The sequence below is a fragment of the Grampus griseus genome (assembly GCF_964374135.1).
Source record: "Grampus griseus genome assembly, chromosome: X".
Taxonomy (NCBI): Eukaryota; Metazoa; Chordata; class Mammalia; order Artiodactyla; family Delphinidae; genus Grampus; species Grampus griseus.
In genome coordinates, this window is record NC_138999.1 from 15,800,731 (window position 1) to 15,822,183 (window position 21,453).

General features: G+C 46.0%; 1 protein-coding gene across 3 annotated transcripts in view; it reads right to left on the minus strand.

Annotated features, from left to right (window-relative positions):
- The window catches only part of ADGRG2 (adhesion G protein-coupled receptor G2), a gene marked incomplete at its 5' end in the record, with an annotated part of 73,927 nt that extends 52,676 nt beyond the window's left edge, over window positions 1-21,251 (minus strand). For 2 of the 3 annotated variants that reach the window (XM_082681516.1, XM_082681515.1), the window contains one exon: window positions 21,133-21,250. In XM_082681516.1, coding sequence (XP_082537642.1) covers window positions 21,133-21,250 — 118 coding nt within the window. Of the gene's footprint in view, window positions 1-21,132 lie in introns of all 3 variants that reach the window. The other variant, XM_082681514.1, reaches the window with a different exon arrangement.
- Between the last annotated feature and the right edge of the window lie 202 nt (window positions 21,252-21,453).

Below are 21,453 nucleotides of genomic sequence, written 5' to 3' on the forward strand. Positions count from 1 at the left end.
GTGGGCCGTGGCCAAAACGGGAAGTGGGTGAAACGTGGCCTTGATTCCCCAGCCCCTGGGTCTTGCTCCTCTCCCGTCCTCACACGGTACCACTCACCCGCCCTCTCGCCCCTTAACCCCTCCAGAAATGATCTGGCCTCTCTCAGAGGTTAACACAGTCCCTCCCTTGAGGATCTAGGAGATGCATTTTGGAGTGTCCATAAATGCCCTAGAATAGAATGCAAATTTGTGTGTATTCATATGTATTTTTTTCTGGGAACAGTAGAGTCCCAAAAGGGACTCTATTTTAAATTAACAAGCATGTATATAGCATTACTGTGACCAGGCACTTCATAAATATTAACTCATTTAGTCCTCATAACAACAATACGAGGCAAGTTACCCCATTTTACAGATGGGGAAACCGAGGCACAGGGAGGTCAAATAACGTGTGTAGTAAAGGGACAGAGCTAGGATCTGAGCCTAGGCTTTCCAGCCCCACTATACTGGGCTGCTTCTCATCTTGGGCTGTGGTCTAAAACAGTGAAGAGCCACTGACCTGCTGGCCACCCACCCCATTCCACTGGGAGGGATGTATACTTTAGGAAGGAGGAGAGCCTTGAAATAAACTGTTTCTGACAGGTGGGGGTTTTAGGGCATCATCCCCCCTTCCCAGCCCCCCTGAAGTTAGACACATAGACAGTAATCTAGGCTGCCCGTCAAGGCCAGTGCAGATAATGGAGTATTTGGGTTGTGCTTTCCATTATAAAATGCTAGCCACAACTTGGGTTCACTCTACTTCTGAAGGCTGGTAGCTTCTGGAGCTTTTTCAGTCTGAAAGGTAAATACTGCTTAGTGTTTCAGGGGGCAGGGAGGGAGAGAGGCAAACTGGCCTCTATTGAACACTTATTACAGTGGCATTATACCCATGCTTCTTCATGGAATCTCCCCACATGCCCGTGAAACATGGCCCTCTATCCAGACCTCATCTCCCCCTCCTCTCCCCTCACCCAACCACTCTGGTGTCCCTGCTGTTCCTCCAACACACTGGGCATAGTCCCACCTCAGGGCCTTTGCACTTGCTGCTCCCTCTGCCTGAAATACTTTTCCCACAGAGAACCCCTTGGTTTGCCCTGCTGCCTCTTTCAAATGTTGCTCAAATATCACCTTCTCTGAGAGACTGATCCAGACCACTCTATTTAAAATCACAACACTTTCCCCCTTTGCCCGACCCTTTCCATTCCCTTACCCACAACACTCCTTGCCATCCAAACAGTATGTATATATTTATGTATGCGTGTATTTATGTATGTGTGTACACACACACACACAGCCCTAAGAGGGGGTGTCTCCTAACATTCTGTGCCCTAGACCCCTCACTTGCCTCATCCAAGTCCCAGCCCTGTGTAATATGTAAGATTTTGGGACTTCCCTGGTGATGCAGTGGTTAAGAATCCACCTGCCAATGCAGGGGACACGGGTTTGAGCCCTGGTCCGGGAAGATCCCACATGCCGCGGAGCAACTAAGCCCATGCGTCACAACTACTGAGCCTGCGCTCTAGAGCCCGTAAGCCACAACTACTGAGCCCGTGCGCCACAACTACTGAAGCCCACGCGCCTAGAGTCCGTGCTATGCAGCAAGAGAAGCCACCGCAATGAGAATCCCGTGCACCACAACGAAGAGTAGCCCCGGTTCGCCGCAACTAGAGAAAGCCTGCGCGCAGCAATGAAGACCCAACGCAGCCAAAAAAACAAATAAATGTTTTTGGCCCCCAAGAACCAATTTTCATTCCCATGGGGGCGAAGTGGCCCCCATAGAGAATGCACACTCCAGGGCTATCTCCGTTTCCTCCCGAAGAGATCCAGCTTAAGGAAAGCAACATTTGCCTGGGTGCCCCTCTCCTCCCGGATGCCCACTAGTGTCTCGGCTGATTCTGCTGTTAGTCAGCTGACATGTTCTTTCACTCCAAAGCACCTGTCATTTATGGGTAGTGAGAGTTCCCTGTGGTAGATGTTTAAGTGCAGAAGCACCTGGAAGTGGGGGGGTGGGGCACCAGTGGGTAGGGTACAGAAACTCTTCCAGTCTCCCTCAGATCACGCCACTCTTTGCCAGCTCACAGGTGAGCAGTGACCCCCTTGGCATCTTAGCTTAGGTCCTCCGGGGGTGCGGAGCCTAAGGTAAGGACTTGGCTGCACAACGGACTCCCCATCCTCCCCAGCCCCTGGCACAGAACAATATTTTTTTTACATAGCTATGAAATAAACGAGGAGGGTGATCTATAGTGGGACGGCCAGACAGCAGGCTACTGCAGTAGATTAGCCAAGACATGATGACGACTTGAACCGGTGCTTGGGAAGCTGGCATGAAAAGAGAGGTTCAACAGACACTTCTAAGGTAAGATGAGAGGATGTAGGGGATGTTGCGGTGAGGGAGAAGCAGAATAGTTAACCTATCAAACCCCAACAGTGCAGATGACATTGCTCTGAATCCCTCAAGTGCGGCAGGTAGGTTAACAAATAACAAATGTTGGCGAGGATGTAGAGAAAAAGGAACCCTCGTACGGTTGGTGGGAATGTATATTGGTGCAGCCACTGTGGAAAACAGCAGGGAGGTTTCTCAAAAAGCTAAAAATAGAACTACCATATGACCCAGCAATTCCACTCCTGGGTATATATCCAAAAAAAACCCAAAACCACTAATTCAAAAAATTCTGAAGCAATTAGAACAAATGGCCTATAGCTGTACTGTTCAACATGGTAGCCACTACCCACGTGTGGCTATTTAAATTTAAAGTTAAATAAAATTTAAAATTCAGTTTCTCAGTCACATTTCAAGTGGTCAGTGGCCACATGTGGTTGGTGGCTACCGTACTGGACACATATAGAACACTTCCATTATCACAAAAATTTCTATTAGATCATGCTGGTCTCTAGTGATGACGGCTATAGTTTTTACGGAGTTCTTACAACGTGTCAAATGCATTTCAGCCATCTGTTTTACATGCATTAACTCATTTAATCTGCATATAACTCTATGAGAGAGATACTGCTACTTTACAGATAAGGAAACTGAAGCACAATGATTAAATACCTTGGTACAGTCAGAGTTAATAAATGGCAGAGGTAAGACTTGACCCCAGGAAGTCCAGAGCCTGTAGTCTTAACCTTATACCACATTGTGGAGGTCCCAGTGGCCTGGGTTGGCACAAAGGGAGTGGGCAGCTCTGGTGGAGTCCCCTGACTACAAATGACTCTCTCCTGATTGGACAGTGATAATCTGGTAGTGCCCAGAATAGCCTCCTCCAGCTTTCTTAGATTGTATGAACCTGGGTTCATACATGATCTCAAGAAAGAAGGGATGCCTAGCCCATCCCACCCCACCTTCCAATGGCAGAATGAATGAGATGTAACAACTACCCTGCCTCATTAGTTAAGGTAAGGCAAGTTGCTACAATAAATAAACGCTGAAATCTCAGACACTTAAAAAAAAAAGTTAATTTTCCAGGTGTGAAGTCCAATCAGCAGCCTAGAGTGGAGGGTAGGGTGGGACAGAGAGAGCAGCATCTGCTCCATGCAATCATTCAGGAACCCAGGCTGACAGAGGCACTGCCATTTTCAACATGAAGATTCCAAGTTTGCTCTGGAGAGCAACATCCAGCCAGGCAAACAGGTGGGAGACTTTTTTTTTTTTTTTTTTTTTTTTTTTTTGCGGTACGCGGGCCTCTCACTGTTGTGGCCTCTCCCGTTGCGGAGCACAAGATCCGGACGCGCAGGCTCAGCGGCCATGGCTCACGGGCCCAGCCGCTCCGCGGCATGTGGGATCTTCCCGGACCGGGGCACGAACCTGTGTCCCCTGCATTGGCAGGCGGACTCTCAACCACTGCGCCACCAGGGAAGCCCCAGGTGAGAGATTTTTAATGGCTAAGCCCGGAAGTGGCAAACATCATTTCTCCCCACACCCACTGGCCAGAACTCAGCCACATGGCCACTTCTAACTGCAAGGGAGGCTGGGAAATGTAGTCTAGCTGTGTGCTAAGGAAGAAAGCTTTGGTGAGCTGCCAGCCAGTCTCTGCCACATCAGACTTAATTTGAGTGTTGTAGAGTAATGATACCCATTAAACTAATGATAGGTCAAAATTAATGCTAAAATCACTCTCCCCAGTCATTTTTTCTCCAGTTCTTTGCCCTCATATTGACTAGGTCAAAAGTCAGGGAATCAATATGAATCAGAGGAGGGGGAGTCCTTGCCACTCTGAGGCTGATATGAATCCCCCCTTCTTTGTGACTCACTTCCCCAGCTTTGCTCCTAGCTAACATCCATATCGTGTTTTTTCATGATCCCCAACTGTAGAACTCCTGTGTGACAAACCAGTTCCGTAAACAGTGACATACTAGTAAAAGCCACAGAGAACGGCTGAATTATGGATATTCTTGCTGCATCCTTAGGTGAAAAAGTTGTATTTTTGAGTTCCCTCTGTTTTGAAGCCGTGTAAACCTTAACCTCTGCTGTAGCACTTCTGGGTAGAAGATGCTTAGGAGGCCCTTAGGCCTCTGTATGTTGGCGGCTCCTGTTCTACTGTTTTCCCCTTCTATTGTCTTTGGCTTGTCATGAGCTTTGAAGTCTGATCTGGAACTCCTCACTTTTAATAATGTGTAACTCTTGAGTTAGTAATCTCCATGTGGATAAAAGGCCCATGTCCATATATTTCCAATGGATGAATGAGCATGCCTCCTTAACCAACTTTAAATGTGATTAAGAGACTAGGCTCTTGAGAGAGAGGTCCAAATCCTTGCTCTGCCTCGAGTAAGTTTCTGACATTTCTCTGCTTATATTTCTTCAACTGTAAAAATGGGGGTGCTTGCTTTGAAGGAAATTATATTACATTTACAAAGTATTTTTATCACAGTTCCAACAGTAAGTTGTAATTATTATTTTTTTTAATTTTTTAAATTCATTTATTTATTTTTTTTTTGGCTGCACTGGGTCTTTGTTGCTGCACATGGGCTTTCTCTAGTTGCATCGAGCGGGGACTACTCTTTATTGCGATGCGCAGGCTTCTCATCACGGTGGCTTCTCTTGTTGCAGAGCATGGGCTCTAGGTGCGTGGGCTTCAGTAGTTGTGGCATGCAGGCTCAGTACTTGTGGCTCGTGGACCCTAGAGCTCAGGCTCAGTAGTTGTGGCGCACGGGCTTAGTTGCTCCACGGCATGTGGGGTCTTCCCAGACCAGGGTTCGAACCTGTGTCCCCTGCATTGGCAGGCGGATTCTTAATGACTGCGCCACCAGGGAAGTCCCTGTAATTATTATTAATTCACTCTGCATGATTCTGTGTCTTTGGATAAAGTTTACCTTTATGTAATAAACTGTTTTTTTTTTTCCTTAAAACAAACAACGTGATAGCAGTAATTTGCAGAGGGGCGTTTTTAAAAAATCATAAAGATAGTTTCTTTCCAAGATTTGCATGTATGTGATTTCCATTCTAACTTTAAAACATTCCTATCTATTCACTAATGCTTGATTAGTGAGAATATCTATTACAAAACTGTGTTCGTCTAATTCAAGTTTCCATGGGTTAGCATCATAGGAAGACATCTCCTAGAAAGACCGTGGGGTTCCATCACTTTGTATTACACATCAGGAAATGGAAGTTCATAGAAATCCATTTCAGAGGCGAAGGAGACTTGAAGATGACCTAGTATAATATTGTAAATCCAGAAAAGTGGCAAAGGTAGTGACTTATACTATATTTCTTTACTTCAAAAATGGTTTATTTACCCACAATAGACTGCATGAGAAAACAGAGTGTGATGTTTGCTTTGTTTGAAATTACATCTCTCCTGGTTTTCTACTACTGATCACAAACACTGGATGCAGTTATCTTTGTTGTCTTTGCTCAGCACAAAAATGGGAGGAAAATTTTACTTAAATAAACCATTTGAAAGATAGTATCTTTTAGGACTTGGAGTTCACTGGAAGAAAAGAATTACAACATAAGCCATAGGTCTGGAAAAGACTAAATACCAAACTAGTCCAAGCCCTTCAGTCTACAAGGGAGGAAAGAAGCTCAGAACATGAAGGGATTTGCCCAAAGCTTATTCACTTATTCCAATTTTTGAAGGCCAATTGTATGCTAGGCACTGGGGTTATAGCAGGAATAAAACCAAACCCCTGGCCTCAAACAGAGTTTACATTTTAGTGATATTATGCAACTCACTTGAAAGTTTTAAAATTCTACTTTGAAAAAAAATCCTATGACTGAAAGTTCTTCACTAATTCAAACTCATCCCTCCTGCCTGTACACCAAAACCCAGAATTGGTTAGCCTTTACTGTGAATCCAAACCAGTAACCAGTGTAATGACAAGGCCTATTTTACATTAGGAGCAAGGCAAAAAAGGCTACAGAGTTGAGACACAAGACAGCTATGTGTTCAGTCCTTGTTTATTCAATTAATCAGATAATTATAAGCAATTCTCATTTATTCACCAAAGCAACACCACCACCCATTTGATAGTTTTCATTTCTCTCGTCCTTAAATTAACAAAACTCTATACTATACTAAATACTAGAGCAACAAGAGAGTAACTTTTACTTTATGCTGTGTGCATTCCTAAAGGGAAAGAAGAGGGAAGGGTATAGGTCAAATAGGACACTGATGTTAAAAACAAACACAACTGGGCTTCCCTGGTGGCGCAGTGGTTGGGAGTCCGCCTGCCGATGCAGGGCACACCGGTTTGTGCCCTGGTCCGGGAGGATCCCACATGCAGCGCAGCGGCTGGGCCCGTGAGCCGTGGCCGCTGAGCCTGCACGTCCGGAGCCTGTGCTCCGCAGCGGGAGAGGCCACAACAGTGAGAGGCCCGTGTACCGCAAAAAAAAAAAAAAAAAACACAAAAAAACACAAACACAATTGCCACAGACATTGTTGCAAAAGCACTCTCAATCTATCTTGATGGGTTTCTTTTACAGCGCTGTCATCTTGTGAACATGAGGCTTCTTGCCAAGATCAATCTGTTTCTTGTTATTTCCTTGAAGGAAAGCTGTACCCACATCAAGGTACATTTCAACAGCATGTTCTCTTGGAACAACTTACTTCTTAACAGATTAAATCAGCGGAACTATTGCTTTTATTCCTCAGATCTCTCTTAATCTTTATCTAATCCTTTGGAGGTACAAACCCATCCCAGGATAAATGAATATGGCAAAGTTTCAGTCAAAGTCGTGTAAAAAAACATTTTCAACTGCTTCAGGGACTAAACACTGAGGAAGTGGTTAAGGACACAAGTTCTAAAATGCCACCACTTCTACTTTCCAGCTGTGTGAACTTGGAAGTGACTCAAACCGTCCAAGCCTCAGTTCCCTCATCTAGAAAATGAAGGATTAACACCTGACCGTAACTATTATCAGGATTCACGGAGGTAAGGCACGAAGCATTTAAAACGATGTGACACACAGTAAACCTTTGTAAAGTTAACTTAGATGTGTTAGAATGCTTTCAGAGGCAAGTCGCAGAACATTCAGTTAAAAGTATCACAAACATTAAGGACATTCAATTAAGCCACCTAACAAGAACTCCAAAAGCGGACAGTTCTAAGGCTGGTCCTACAGCTCAGTGATGGCAACAAAGAGCCAGGCCTTTTCCAGCCGTCGGTTCATTCAGCCTCAGGATACAGTTAGTTCAGGGACTCAACCTTTCAAAAACTCAGGTTATCTCCACTTTCTACTTGCACTCCCTAGCTCCTCTCAGTGTTTTTAAGATGGCTACCACTGTTTCAGGCATCAAATCCAAACATGAAAATGTCTAGGCACAGCACTAGCCAAGAGAACTTTCTACAACGATGGAAATATTCTATATCTGCACCGTCCAGTACGGCAACCACTAGCCCCACGTGAATACTGAACGCTTGAGATGTGACTTAGTGTGACTGAGGAACTGAATTTTTAATTTCACTTAATTTTAATTAATTTAAATTTAAATAGCCACATGTGCCTAGTGGCTATCATATTGGACAGTGCGTGTCCAGAGTAAGAAGAGAAACTCTTTTTCATTGAGTCTCAGGAGTGGGGATGTTTTCCTAGAAGTCCCCCAGCAGATTTTCCCAGGTGGCTTTTTGGTCAAAAGTCAGTCACAGGGCTTCCCTGGTGGCGCAGTGGTTGAGAATCCGCCTGCCGATGCAGGGGATACCAGTTCGTGCCCCGGTCCGGGAAGATCCCACACGCCGTGGAGCGGCTGGGCCCGTGAGCCATGGCCCCTGAGCCTGCGCGTCCGGAGCCTGTGCTCCGCAACAGGAGAGGCCACAACAGTGAGAGGCCCACATACCGCAAAAAAAAAAAAAAAAAATTCAGTCACATACCCACTCCTAAATCAAATATTGGCAAGGAACAGCATTTCCACGGGTGGCTTAGAATAATCAGGATTTACTCCTGAGTGCTGAAAGAGGGGAGCACCCTACGAAGCCAGGCTCAGCCAGCAAGAAGAAAAGCAAGGAATGGGTGTAATATAAATGATCAGTAGTAAGTGCCGCACCACTTCTGCACTGTCTAGACCAGGAAGGAGTCTGTAAACTACAGTCCATGGGCCGAATCCAGCCCACCAACTGTATTTGCAAATAAAGTTCCACTGGCTCAAAGCCACATCTATTCATTTACATATTGTCTAGGGCCACTTTTGAGCTGCATGGGCAGCGTTGAGTAGTTGTCACAGAGGCCATAAGGATCACAAAGCCAAAATATTTATTATCTGGTTCTTTAAAGAAAAGTTTGCCAACTCCTCATTTAGAGGGACATTCCTCATGGTTAAAGTCACCCTTGTTAAAGATCTTGGATAAAACATACTCCTATAACCAAAAGCAAGCACTTCGTGCAGGCTGGTGTACAAGAAAGAGTTCTGGAGAGCTGCTTTCAGCACCTTGATACTGTCTCTTGCTGGGTAACCTAGAAAAGTATCCTTTGCTTTGCGCTTCAGTCCTCTCATCAGCAAAGTGGGGATAATACAAACTTCTCCACCCACCTCAGGGGGACATGAGGAGATGATGTATATGCCAAGGTGCTCTGTAGACCATGAAGACCTACAGAAATGTCCAGATGGGTTGCTACCGCTGTTCTTAATGTTCAGTGCTATGTGCTGTTGCCACTGGATCCTACAAAGAGACACTGGGACTTTTCCATGTACAACAAGGCAAGGATAGCACTGGCAACTGGGAGATTTACCAGTCAGCAAAAGCCATGTCTGGAGCTTTTATCAATATGGAAATCAAGAGATTCACTGGCTTCACAGTAACTTTAAGAGCTTTTGAAATCACGTCAAGTTAAAAAAAGTAGTCTGGAGAAAATAGGACTTTTAAATTGTTTCCAGTTTCATATTAGGAACTTTGAATAGGAGAGCAGCCTTAAAATGGGATTGCAGAGATGAGTGGTTCTTAGTTCGAGGCAGACCTCAAGGATCCCCGGTATCCCAGGACAACAAATCAGGAATCCAAAGACCGATCCTACTGGGTAATCGAACTCACAATGTCAAAGCGTGAAGGACTCTTAACAGGCAATCAGCCGAGCCCCTTCATCACATGGAGGAAAGGAAATACATTCCTTAAGGGTAATTGGAGCCAATGTACAGCCACCTCACTGAGGTCTACACAAAAGTTTAGTGGAATATATGTTGTATCAGAACTCATTGGGTTCAGATAAGGATAATGCTGGTGGTGTAAGCTGAGGAGAGCAGTCCATGTTTTAGTGTATCTCTAGGCTTTAGACTAGAGCCGCAAATCAAAACCAACCAACCAGCCAGTTTATTGAGCACTTACTATGTGCTAACACTATGGAGGATATAGACAGGACCTGACCAGATATTCCTTCATACCTGCAAAGATAAAACCAGGAGGAGGAGCAGAATTCAGGATATCATGATGGCCTTCACCACTGCTAGCAGTGTCCTGACACATCCTAACTGTTCAGTATGGATGTTTTAGAGTTAGTATAAAATGTATAGACATACGGGGCTTCCCTGGTGGCGCAGTGGTTGAGAATCTGCCTGCCAATGCAGGGGACACGGGTTCGAGCCCTGGTCTGGGAAGATCCCACATGCCGCGGAGCAACTGGGCCCGTGAGCCACAACTACTGAGCCTGCGCATCTGGAGCCTGTGCTCCGCAACAAGAGAGGCCGTGACAGTGAAAGCCCCGCGCACCGCGATGAAGAGTGGCCCCCGCTCGCTGCAACTAGAGAAAGCCCTCGCACAGAAACGAAGACCCAACACAGCCAAAACTAAAAATAAATAAATAAAAAATTTTTAAAAAATCTTATAAAATGTATAGACATAATTTAGATGTACAAACAATAGTGACAATAAACAAATTAAAAAGAAATCCTTGAGCTTTCCTTTGATGTCTAGGATGACTCCATCTTGTTTTGGAGCCTCCATTCCAGAGGTACAGGAAAGGGATCCTTAAACCTGATGATTTAAGGTAGCTCTCTCTTCCGCTCTAAAATGGTCTCTAGGTAACTCAATGTCTTCCAGATAAATGCGCAATCTTCGTTTTCCCTCCTCTTCCTTCTGGTAGTCAAGATGGCTTCCAGGTTAGGAATGGGGTGCCAGTGTTCTGCACAGCAGGGAGAAAGGACCTACATCACCTCGTGCTGAGCACTGGGTTCTCAAGGGTCTCTCCAGGGATCTCCCTCACCCTGCAGGGTTCCTGGGGGTCCAGCTGGCATCCACTGCTGAAGGCTGTGTCCAGTGCGCCCCATGTTCTAGTCTCTCAGAATCCCACCCTGGCCTGGGGGGTCCCTCTCTTGCTGACCTAGGTCCTCTCAGCTCTCACCACTGGGTGTCTGTCACATCCTCCATCTGGCCCCTGGTCTCAGCTGTCCACACCGTCATCTCTGCAGCCCTGTCCCTGCCCCTGGCTCTCAACAGAGCTACCCACTAGGAACACGAGGGCAATTTTGAATCCCTTCCCTGTCACACAAGAGATGAGAAAGACCTGGAGAGGACACCACCTCCAGCCTTCACTCTGCCTAAACACACTGTGCCACCATTTCTCATCTCTGCCACTGCCCCATGTTGATTTACAGTCCACTGTGAGGGGTTCTCATCCGGAGTTCTAAGTGGAAAGTGGGACACAATGTCCTCTGCTTTCAGTTTCCCCCTCAACCCATCTAGATTCTCTATCATTCCTTGTCACCACTTCTACCTGCCAGGGAAAGAGTCAGGGCCCAGCAGAAGTGACCTCATGCCTGTGTGGAATTTTGGGGGCTTGGGAAATTGGCTGAGTATCAGATCAGCACTATGGTATTTATAATCGCAATTTTACAGATAGAAAAGTGAGAGACAAGGAGACCAGCACTGGGTTTGGAAAGAAGAACAAAGACTTGGATGGACAAAGTATGAGACGGTAAGAGGAGACAAGCCAGTGAGGCCTTGGACAAGGGGAATTAGAGAGAAATCTATCACTAGAAATGCCTTCAGCACAGAAAGATCTAGATCCAGCCCAGAAAGACAGTAAGTTGGGATTATAGCTCATGAGGTCACCAAACTGGCTCAAATGTGTACTTGTTTCCAAATGGGGACGACAACTCTGCAAGAATGAAATTATAACCATCTTCCACTAATATGTCATCTCACGCTCTGGAAAACAGTTGTACCTAAAAGAAGACCTTCTTGGAAGACAAAAAAAAGCAGTGGAAGAAAGGAAGGAAGGAAGGGAGGGAGGGAGGAAGAAAAGAAAAGAGGTATTGGCACAGCCCAAGAGAGCTAGAGGCTAGAGGTAAGTTACCCGCCAAAACTTATTTGGGCTTCTGGTAGACCACGAATGACTCCCTCGAACATCACCAAATTACACAACTGGAAGTGTCAAGGTCTAAGGGTTTTCTCTATTGGTCAGTGGCCTAACAAGAGAGTGTCAGTCCGGGGAGAAGATATGGGGATATATGTATATGTATAGCTGATTCACTTTGTTATACAGCAGAAACTAACACAACATTGTAAAGCAATTATACTCCAATAAAGATGTTTAAAAAAAAAAAAGGGAGTGCCAGTCCGATCCCTCCTCACTGTCAAGAGCCACTGAGTCATCTCTCAGGCTTCCAGGGCGAAGCTACTGTGTTTGCAGTCCAGATACCCCAGAGCCAGGGGCAACGGCTGCTCCCTGGCAGTCCTTCAGGCTCCCTCTCCCTCTTCTCTCCGTGCCTCAGTGCCACGTTCATTCAGTCTTCACTTACTGGGCAACCTGGTATAGTATGAACAGTACGGGCTACTGATTCCAATGGGGGATCCTCCAAGCTGTGTGACTCTGGGCAAACGACTTACTCTCTTTGACACTCAGTTTCTTCATCTGCAAACTGAGACTTAAAATATCTACCATAAAGAGTTTTTGTGAGGATTAAATGAGATGATCTACATCATGGCCTGCCCCAGAGCAGGCCCTCTGCCTGCTTTCACCCCATTAGTTTCCCACCCACCTTGCCAAACCTTCATTCTCCCTTCTCACCTGGCACAGACCATGTGCTGAAACGACTCATGATGCAAAGGAAGTACATCATGACATGATACAAAGTGACAAGCATAAAAAGACATGGATAAACAGAAAAGGGAGCACTGGCAGAAGAGATTTAATTCTTATGAAGACGTGAGGGGAGGTTTCATAGAGGCAGTAATACTGGGCTAGACTTGGAAAATGAGTGTTTCCAAATGGGGATGATCCCAGGAAGCAGAGGGAGGGAGTAGGGGAGTGAGGTAGGGAAGAGAGTAAAGCCAATAATGGGTACATTAATTAGCACACTGCTACTATGGGCAACTGTGGCCCAATCCAACAATCTCCTAGGTGTATAGAACACACCTTAGCATTGTCCCACCAAGGGACAAGGAAGCTGGCATAGGTAAACACGAACTCCCATTCTTCACTGCTTTGGGGTATTAACTCCCCGGCACTACTAGCTTGTTCCATGTACAGGCCAAGCATGGGTGCATGGGTACAGATCATTCTCAGTCAGGGAGACATGGGAGCCACCAGCATGTGCAGGATCCGTCTCTAGGTGACCTCTGGGTGGGCCAAGGGAGATGGGCAGCGCACCAATAGCATCTGCTACAGGTGGCTTAACATTTAACTAGACTCACCCACGGATTTGGCCGAAGGCCATATGTTAAAGCCCTATAGCACTGACTCACGCTTCAGGATTTAGTTACAGTTTGTACTGTTCTCATGTGTCATAGTCATGTCCCTCCAACTGGAGTGTAAATTTCCTGGAGTCAGAGATGATGTCCTCTCAGCAGCCAGTAATGCTAGGCACACAGCAGGCACTCATTACCACGCAACTGATTATCCAATGTAGAAGTAGCAGGTCCCCTTGGCCTTCATCAAAGACCAGACCTAAGCCATCCTGAACCGAAAAGAACCTGCCTCAGTCCAAAGCTGTTCAGAGAGATGATGCCTATAAGCCGTCTGGATGATCCAGTCCAATATCCAGTCCAGAAGTGGATTCCACCTTGACGTTTAACCTACAGCTACACAACCACCAAGCACAGTACACAACCTAGTGTAGCAAAGAGGTTAAGAATGCTGAAGACAGGACAGCGTAGTGGCTAAACACACAAACTTTGGGTCAGATGGCCTGAGTTCGAATTGCAACTCTGCAACCAAAATGTTTAACCTAGGGCAAGTTGCTTACCTTCTTTGCGCCTCGGTTTCCTGTAAGTCTGTAAAACGGAGCCTAATGCTAGTGCCTACTTCAAAGAACAGCGGCTGGCACAGGTAAATATTATCAAAGTGATTATTAAATAACATGAATACTCTTAGTTAGAGTTCTGAAAGATAATAACGAACTCCTATTTAGCCCTTTCCAGATCCCAAAACACTTCATTCAGAAAAACCTTTGCATATGCAATGTTAAATGTTATATGTCAATAAAGCTGGAAAAAGAAACAGAGAAAAGAAAAAGAAAAACCTTTGCCATCATGGAGGTTCTTTTCTTAAAACATATATTGAGCCTTAACAAGAGCCCAGGGCTTCCCTGGTGGCGCGGTGGTTAAGAATCCACCTGCCAATGCAGGGGACACAGGTTCGAGCCCTGCTCTGGGAAGATCCCACATGCCGTGGAGCAACTAAGCCCATGCGCCACAACTACTGAGCCTGTGCTCTAGAGCCCGTGAGCCGCAACTACTGAGCCCACGTGCCACAACTACTGAAGCCCACACACCTAGAGCCCGTGCTCCGCAACAAGAGAAGCCACCACAGTGAGAAGCCTGTGCACCACAAGGAAGAGGAGCCCCCGCTCGCCGCAACTAGAGGAAGCCCGTGCACAGCAAAGAAGACCCAACACAGCCAAATATAAATAAATAAAATATTTAAAAAAATAAAAGATAAATAATGTTTAAACAAAACAAAAAACAAGAGCCCACTGGGGGAGCTCAGGATTACACCCATTTTGAAGATGAGGAAATAGAGTCCCATGTCAGTCTACTGGCAAATAGAGATCATACAAATAGCAGGTGGCAGGCACGGGGAGGGCTCTAACTCTAGATCTCACCACCTTTCTACTATATCATGGGGCACAGTAATGTTTCAGCCAATTCTTTAAGACTGTGGCTCTCTGAGAATGCATCAGCATCACCTGGAGGGATGGTTAAAAAAGCACAGACTGCTGGACCCCACCCTCAGAGTTTCCAATTCAGCAGGTCTAGGCTGGGCCTGAGAATCTGCACTTCTAAAGAGCTCCCAGGTGATGCTGATGTTGCTTGTCTGGGGGCCACACTCTGAGAACCACTGCCTTAAGAAATCAATTCATCAGAGAGCCAGAGCAAGAAATACATTCAGCGACCTTAGCATCCACACAGGTTTTCCCTACTCAGGCTGGTTTCAGAGCCATGAAACTCTCATGTTTACCTGCCCCATTTTCATAATTTTTTTTTTTTTTTGCGGTATGCTAGCCTCTCACTGTTGTGGCCTCTCCCGTTGCGGAGCGCAGGCTCAGCGGCCATGGCTCACAGGCCCAGCCGCTCCACGGCATGTGGGATCTTCCCAGACCGGGGCACGAACCCGTGTCCCCTGCATCAGCAGGCGGACTCTCAACCACTGCGCCACCAGGGAAGCCCCCACAGTGGTGTCTTAATGCCCCAAGGAGATGATGTGTCTGAGCACAGCTTACATGAACATCACATGGCCATAAAAGAATTTGTATCCCATGATATATATCTGGAGGAGTTTTCTCTCCCTACTTATGTCTTCTGCCAGTTGTGTAGGTAGTGGTATCCTCTCTGAACCAGTCACATCAACATCACCTGAGAACTTGTTAGAAATGTCAATTCTCAGGGCCCGCCCCAGAGCTACTAAATCAAAAACTCTCAGGGAAGGACCCAGGAATCTGGCTTAACAAGCCTTCCAGGTGATTCTGATGCATACTCAAGTTTGAGAACTCTGGTTTTGCGGTTAGGAGCACAAAATTCCAAGTTGGGTACAATTCCCAGCTCGGCCACTCCCTTGAGCAAGTTACTTATCTCTCTGAGCCTCAGTTTCTTGATCTGAGAAATGGTGCTAAGACTAGGATCTCCCCTTAATAGATTTGGTTGAGCAGCTTAAGAGAGTGGATGTATATACAGCACATAGGAACCCAGCACATTGTAAGCAGTCAATACACATTTAGCTCTTATTTCTTTGTGTAAAGTATCATGGCTTCTTGACAATATGCCCCAGTGCCTACTTTTGAAGGACTGTCAACTGTGTTTTTTTGTTTGTTTGTTTGCTTTTTGCGGTACGCGGGCCTCTCACTGCCATGGCCTCTCCCGTTGCGGAGCCCAGGCTCCAGACGCCCAGGCTCAGCGGCCATGGCTCACGGGCCCAGCTGCTCCGCGGCATGTGGGATCCTCCCGGACCCGGGCACGAACCCGTGTCCCCTGCATCGGCAGGCAGACTCCCAACCACTGCACCACCAGGGAAGCCCTCAACTGTGTTTTAATCTGTTGCAAGTTTTCCATTTAGTTTGTGTGCATCTGTGTGTCTGTTGTATTTATGCTGTTGTTTGCTGCTAGTAGATATTTGCTTTATCCAACAAAGATTCCTTGGTCTTGCAACTCTCTTCTAAATAAGTAAGGTATTTCTCTGTATGTCCTTAATAATGTCTTCTTAAATACTGATTTTTTATATTTGCATAGCACTGTATTCTTTTGGCAGTTGTACTCAAAGATATTGCAGCCCTGGGGTTTCTGGACTTTTTATCGCCTTCCTCAGGTACGTTTTCCCATTCTCACATAAGCTTCTAAGGATCCTCTTTTCTGAAATGGATGCTGCTTCATTAGGGTGATTCTCTATCTCCCTTAAATTTCCATGCAGAAGTGCCTTCGAGTAGGTATTTAAAAACAAATAGGGGGGACTTCCGGGAAGATGGCGGAAGAGTAAGACGCGGAGATCACGTTCCTCCCCACAGATACACCAGAAATACATCTACGCATGGAACAACTCCTACAGAGCATCTACTGAACGCTGGCAGAAGACCTCAGACCTCCCAAAAGGCAAGAAACCCCCCACGTACCTGGGTAGGGCAAAAGAAAAAACTAAACAGAGACAAAAGGATAGGGACGGGTCCTGCACCAGCGGGAGAGAGCTGTGAAGGAGGAAAAGTGTCCACACACTAGGAAGCCCCTTCGCGGGTGGAGGCTTCGGGAGGCGGAGTGGGGGAGCTTGGGAGCCGCGGAGGAGAGCACAGCAACAGGGGTGCGGAGGGCAAAGCGGACAGATTCCAGCGCAGAGGATCGGGCCGACCGGAACTCGCCAGCCGAGAGGCTTGTCTGCTCGCCCGCCGGGGCGGGCGGGACTGGGAGCTGAGGCTCCGGCTTTTGTCGGAGCGCCGGGAGAGGACTGAGGTTGGCGGCGTGAACACAGCCTGCAGGGCGTTAGTGCACCGCGGCTGGCCGGGAGAGAGTCCGGGGAGAAGTCTGGAACTGCCGAAGAGGCAAGAGACTTTTACGTCCCTCTTTGTTTCCTGGTGCACGAGGAGAGGGGATTAAGAACGCTGCTTGAGAGAGCTCCAGGGACGGGCGCGAGCCGCGGCTAAAAGTGCGGAGCCCAGAGACAGACATGAGACGCTAAGGCCGCTGCTGCCGCCACCGGGAGGCCTGTGTGCGAGCACAGGTCACTAGCCACACGCCCTTCCGGGGAGCCTGTGCAGCCCGCCACTGCCAGGGTCCCGGGATCCAGGGACAACTCCCCCGGGAGAACGCACAGGCGCGCCTCAGGCTGCAACGTCTCACCGGCCTCTGCCGCCGCAGGCCCGCCCCACACTCCGTGCCCCTCCCTACCCCCGGGCCTGAGTGAGCCAGAGCCTCCGAATCAGCGGCTCCTTTAACCCCGTCCTGTCTGAGCAAAGAACAGACGCCCTCCGGCGACCTACACGCACAGGTGGGGCTAAATCCAAAGCTGAGCCCCTGGGAGCTGTGAGAACAAAGAAGAGAAAGGGAAATCTCTCCCAGCAGCATCAGAAGCAGCGGATTAAAGCTCCACAATCAACTTGATGTACCCTGCATCTGTGGAATACCTGAATAGACAACCAATCATCCCAAATTAAGGAGCCGTGTGGATGAAAGGCTCTTGGTGCTGCAGCCAGGAGTCAGTGCTGTGCCTCTGAGGTGGGAGAGCCAACTTCAGGACACTGATCCACAAGAGACCTCCCAGCTGCACATAATATCAAACAGCAAAAATTTCCGAGAGATCTCCATCTCAACGCCAGCACCCAGCTTCACTCAACGACCAGCAAGCTGCAGTGCTGGACATCCTATGCCAAACAACTAGCAAGACAGGAACACAACCCCACCCATTAGCAGAGAGGCGGCCCAAAATCATAATAAGTCTACAGACACCCCAAAACACACCACCAGACGTGGACCTGCCCACCAGAAAGACAAGATCTAGCCTCATCCACCAGAACACAGGCACTAGTACCCTCCACCAGGAAGCCTACACAACCCACTGAACCAACCTTAGCCACTGGGGACAGACACAAAAAACAACAGGAACTACGAACCTTCAGCCTGCAAAAAAGGAGACCCCAAACACAGTAAGATAAGCAAAATGAAAAGACAGAAAAACACACCGCAGATGAAGGAGCAAGATAAAAACCCATCAGACCTAACAAATGAAGAGGAAATAGGCAGTCTACCTGAAAAAGAATTCAAAATAATGATAGTAAGGTTGATCCGAAATCTTGGAGATAGAATGGACAATAGAATGGACAAAATGCAAGAATCAGTTAACAAGGACCTAGAAGAACTAAAGATGAAACAAGCAACGATGAACAACACAATAAATGAAATTAAAAGTACTCTAGATGGGATCAATAGCAGAATAACTGAGGCAGAAGAACGGATAAGTGACCTGGAAGATAAAATAGTGGAAATAACTACTGCAGAGCAGAATAAAGAAAAAAGAATGAAAAGAACTGAGGACAGTCTCAGAGACCTCTGGGACAACATTAAACGTACCAACATTCGAATTATAGGGGTTCCAGAAGAAGAAGAGAAAAAGAAAGGGACTGAGAAAATATTTGAAGAGATTATAGTTGAAAACTTCCCTAATATGGGAAAGGAAATAGTTAATCAAGTCCAGGAAGCACAGAGAGTCCCATACAGGATAAATCCAAGGAGAAATACGCCAAGACACATATTAATCAAACTGTCAAAAATTAAATACAAAGAAAACATATTAAAAGCAGCAAGGGAAAAACAACAAATAACACACAAGGGAATCCCCATAAGGTTAACAGCTGATCTTTCAGCAGAAACTCTGCAAGCCAGAAGGGAGTGGCAGGACATATTGAAAGTGTTGAAGGAGAAAAACCTGCAACCAAGATTACTCTACCCAGCAAGGATCTCATTCAGATTTGATGGAGAAATTAAAACCTTTAGAGACAAGCAAAAGCTGAGAGAGTTCAGCACCACCAAACCAGCTCTACAACAACTGCTAAAGGAACTTCTCTAGGCAAGAAACACAAAAGAAGGAAAAGACCTACAATAACAAACCCAAAACAATTAAGAAAATGGGAATGGGAACACACATATCGATAATTACCTTAAATGTAAATGGACTAAATGCTCCCACCAAAAGACACAGATTGGCTGAATGGATACAAAAACAAGACCCATATATTTGCTGTCTACAAGAGACCCGTATGCTAACACATATATATGGAATTTAAGAAAAAAAAAATGTCATGAAAAACCTAGGGGTGAAACAGGAATAAAGACACAGACTTACTAGAGAATGGACTTGAGGCTATGGGGAGGGGGAAGGGTAAACGGTGACAAAGCAATAAAGAGGCATGGACATGTATACACTACCAAACGTAAGGTAGATAGCTAGTGGGAAGCAGCCGCATAGCACAGGGAGATCAGCTCGGTGCTGTGTGACCGCCTGGAGGGGTGGGATAGGGAGGGTGGGAGGGAGGGTGACGCAAGCGGGAAGAGATATGGGAACATATGTATATATATAACTGATTCATTTTGTTGTGAAGCTGAAACTAACATACCATTGTAAAGCAAGTATGCTCCAATAAAGATGTTTAAAAAAAAAAAAAAAAAATAGGGGCTTCCCTGGTGGTGCAGTGGTTGGGAGTCTGCCTGCCGATGCAGGGGACACGGGTTCGTGCCCCGGTCTAAAACTATAAAGCTCTTAGAAGAAAAATAGGGAAAAATCTTCATGACATTTCTTGGATATGACAGCAAAAACACAGGCAATAAAGTAAAAATAGACAAATTGGACTTCATCAAAATTAAAAACTTTTGTGCATCAAAGAACACTATTAAAAGAGTGAAAAGGGACTCCCTGGTGGCGCAGTGGTTAAGAATCTGCCTGCCAATGCAGGGCACACAGGTTTGATCCCTGGTCCAGGAAGATCCCACATCCTGTGGAGCAACTAAGCCTGTGTGCCACAACTACTGAGCCTATGTGCTGCAACTACTGAAGCCCACGTGCTCTAGGGCCCGTGCTCCACAACAAGAGGAGCCACCACAATGAGAAGCCCGCACACGGCAGCGAAGAGTAGCCCCCGCTTGCCACAACTAAAGAAAGCCCATGCACAGCAACGAAGACCCAATGCAGCCAAAAAAAAAAAGAGTGAAAAGACAACTCACAGAAGGGGGAAAATATCTGCAAATCATATATATAATAAAGGATTAGTATCCTGAATATATAATGAACTCCTAAAACTCAATGAAAACAGAAAACCCCAAACAACCCAATTCAAAAATGGACCAAAGATTCGAATAGTCATTTCTCTAAAGAAGATACACAAATGACTAATAAGCACATGAAAACATGTTCAAAATCACTAATCATTAAGGAAATGCAAATAAAAACCACAATGATACCATTTCACATCCATTATCAAAACAACAGAAAATAACAAGTGTTGGTGAGGATATAGAAAAATTGGAATCCTGTGCCTTGCTGGTAAGAATGTTAAATGGTGCAGCCTCTGTGGGAAACAGTTTGGCAGATCCTCAAAAAGTTAAACACAGAATTACCATATGACCCAGCAATTCTACTCCTCGGTATATATACCCCAAAGAATTGAAAGAAGGGACTCAAACGGATACTTAAACACCAATGTTCACACTAGCATTATTTATAATAGCCAAAAGGTGGAAATAACCCAAATGTCCATCAACATTGAAGAGATAAACAAAATATGTACATACAATGGAGCATTATTCAGCCTTAAAAAGGAATGAAATTCTGGATCATGTTACAACATGGATGAACCTTGGAAACATGCTAAGGGAAATGAGCCAGACACAAGAGGATGAATATTGTATGATTCCTTATACTTACATGAGGTACCTAGAATAGGCAAAATCATAGAGACAGAAATAACAGAGGTTACCAGGGCCTGGGGGGAGGGGGGAAGGGAGGTTATTGCTTAATGGGTGCAGAGTTCCTATTTGAGATGATGAAAGTGTTCTGGAACTGGATAGTGGTGATCGTTGCACAAAACTGTGAATACATTTAATGGCAGTGAATTATATACTTAAAGATGGTGAAAATGGTAAGTTTTATGTTATGTTTTTTTTACCACAGTAAAACAATCCCAAATAAACACACACACACACACACACACACACACACACACACACACACACACACAGATAAAATAGGAAAAAGATGAAGGAAAATGGGCACCTTACCTTCCAGGGATGTAACCACAGTGACATGAAGACAAATGATGACAAGGAATATCTTGAACGTCAGTAAAAGTTCCTCAGGTCTCCCAACATGGCCACACTGCCTGCCAGAGAAAAGCATCCTGGAATAAAATAGGGGGACACATCATCACAGCTTTGCCGTAATCACGACACAACAATGCCCAAAAGGCCAGTTCCTCAAGCAAGACAACCTGCAACCTGCTTCCTTTAAATTACTCTAGTCCAGAGAATTGGCAATGCCAGGTGGGCACTGGCTACAAAAAGCAAAACCCATGTTTATTACGGGAGGCCCATCCAGTGGGA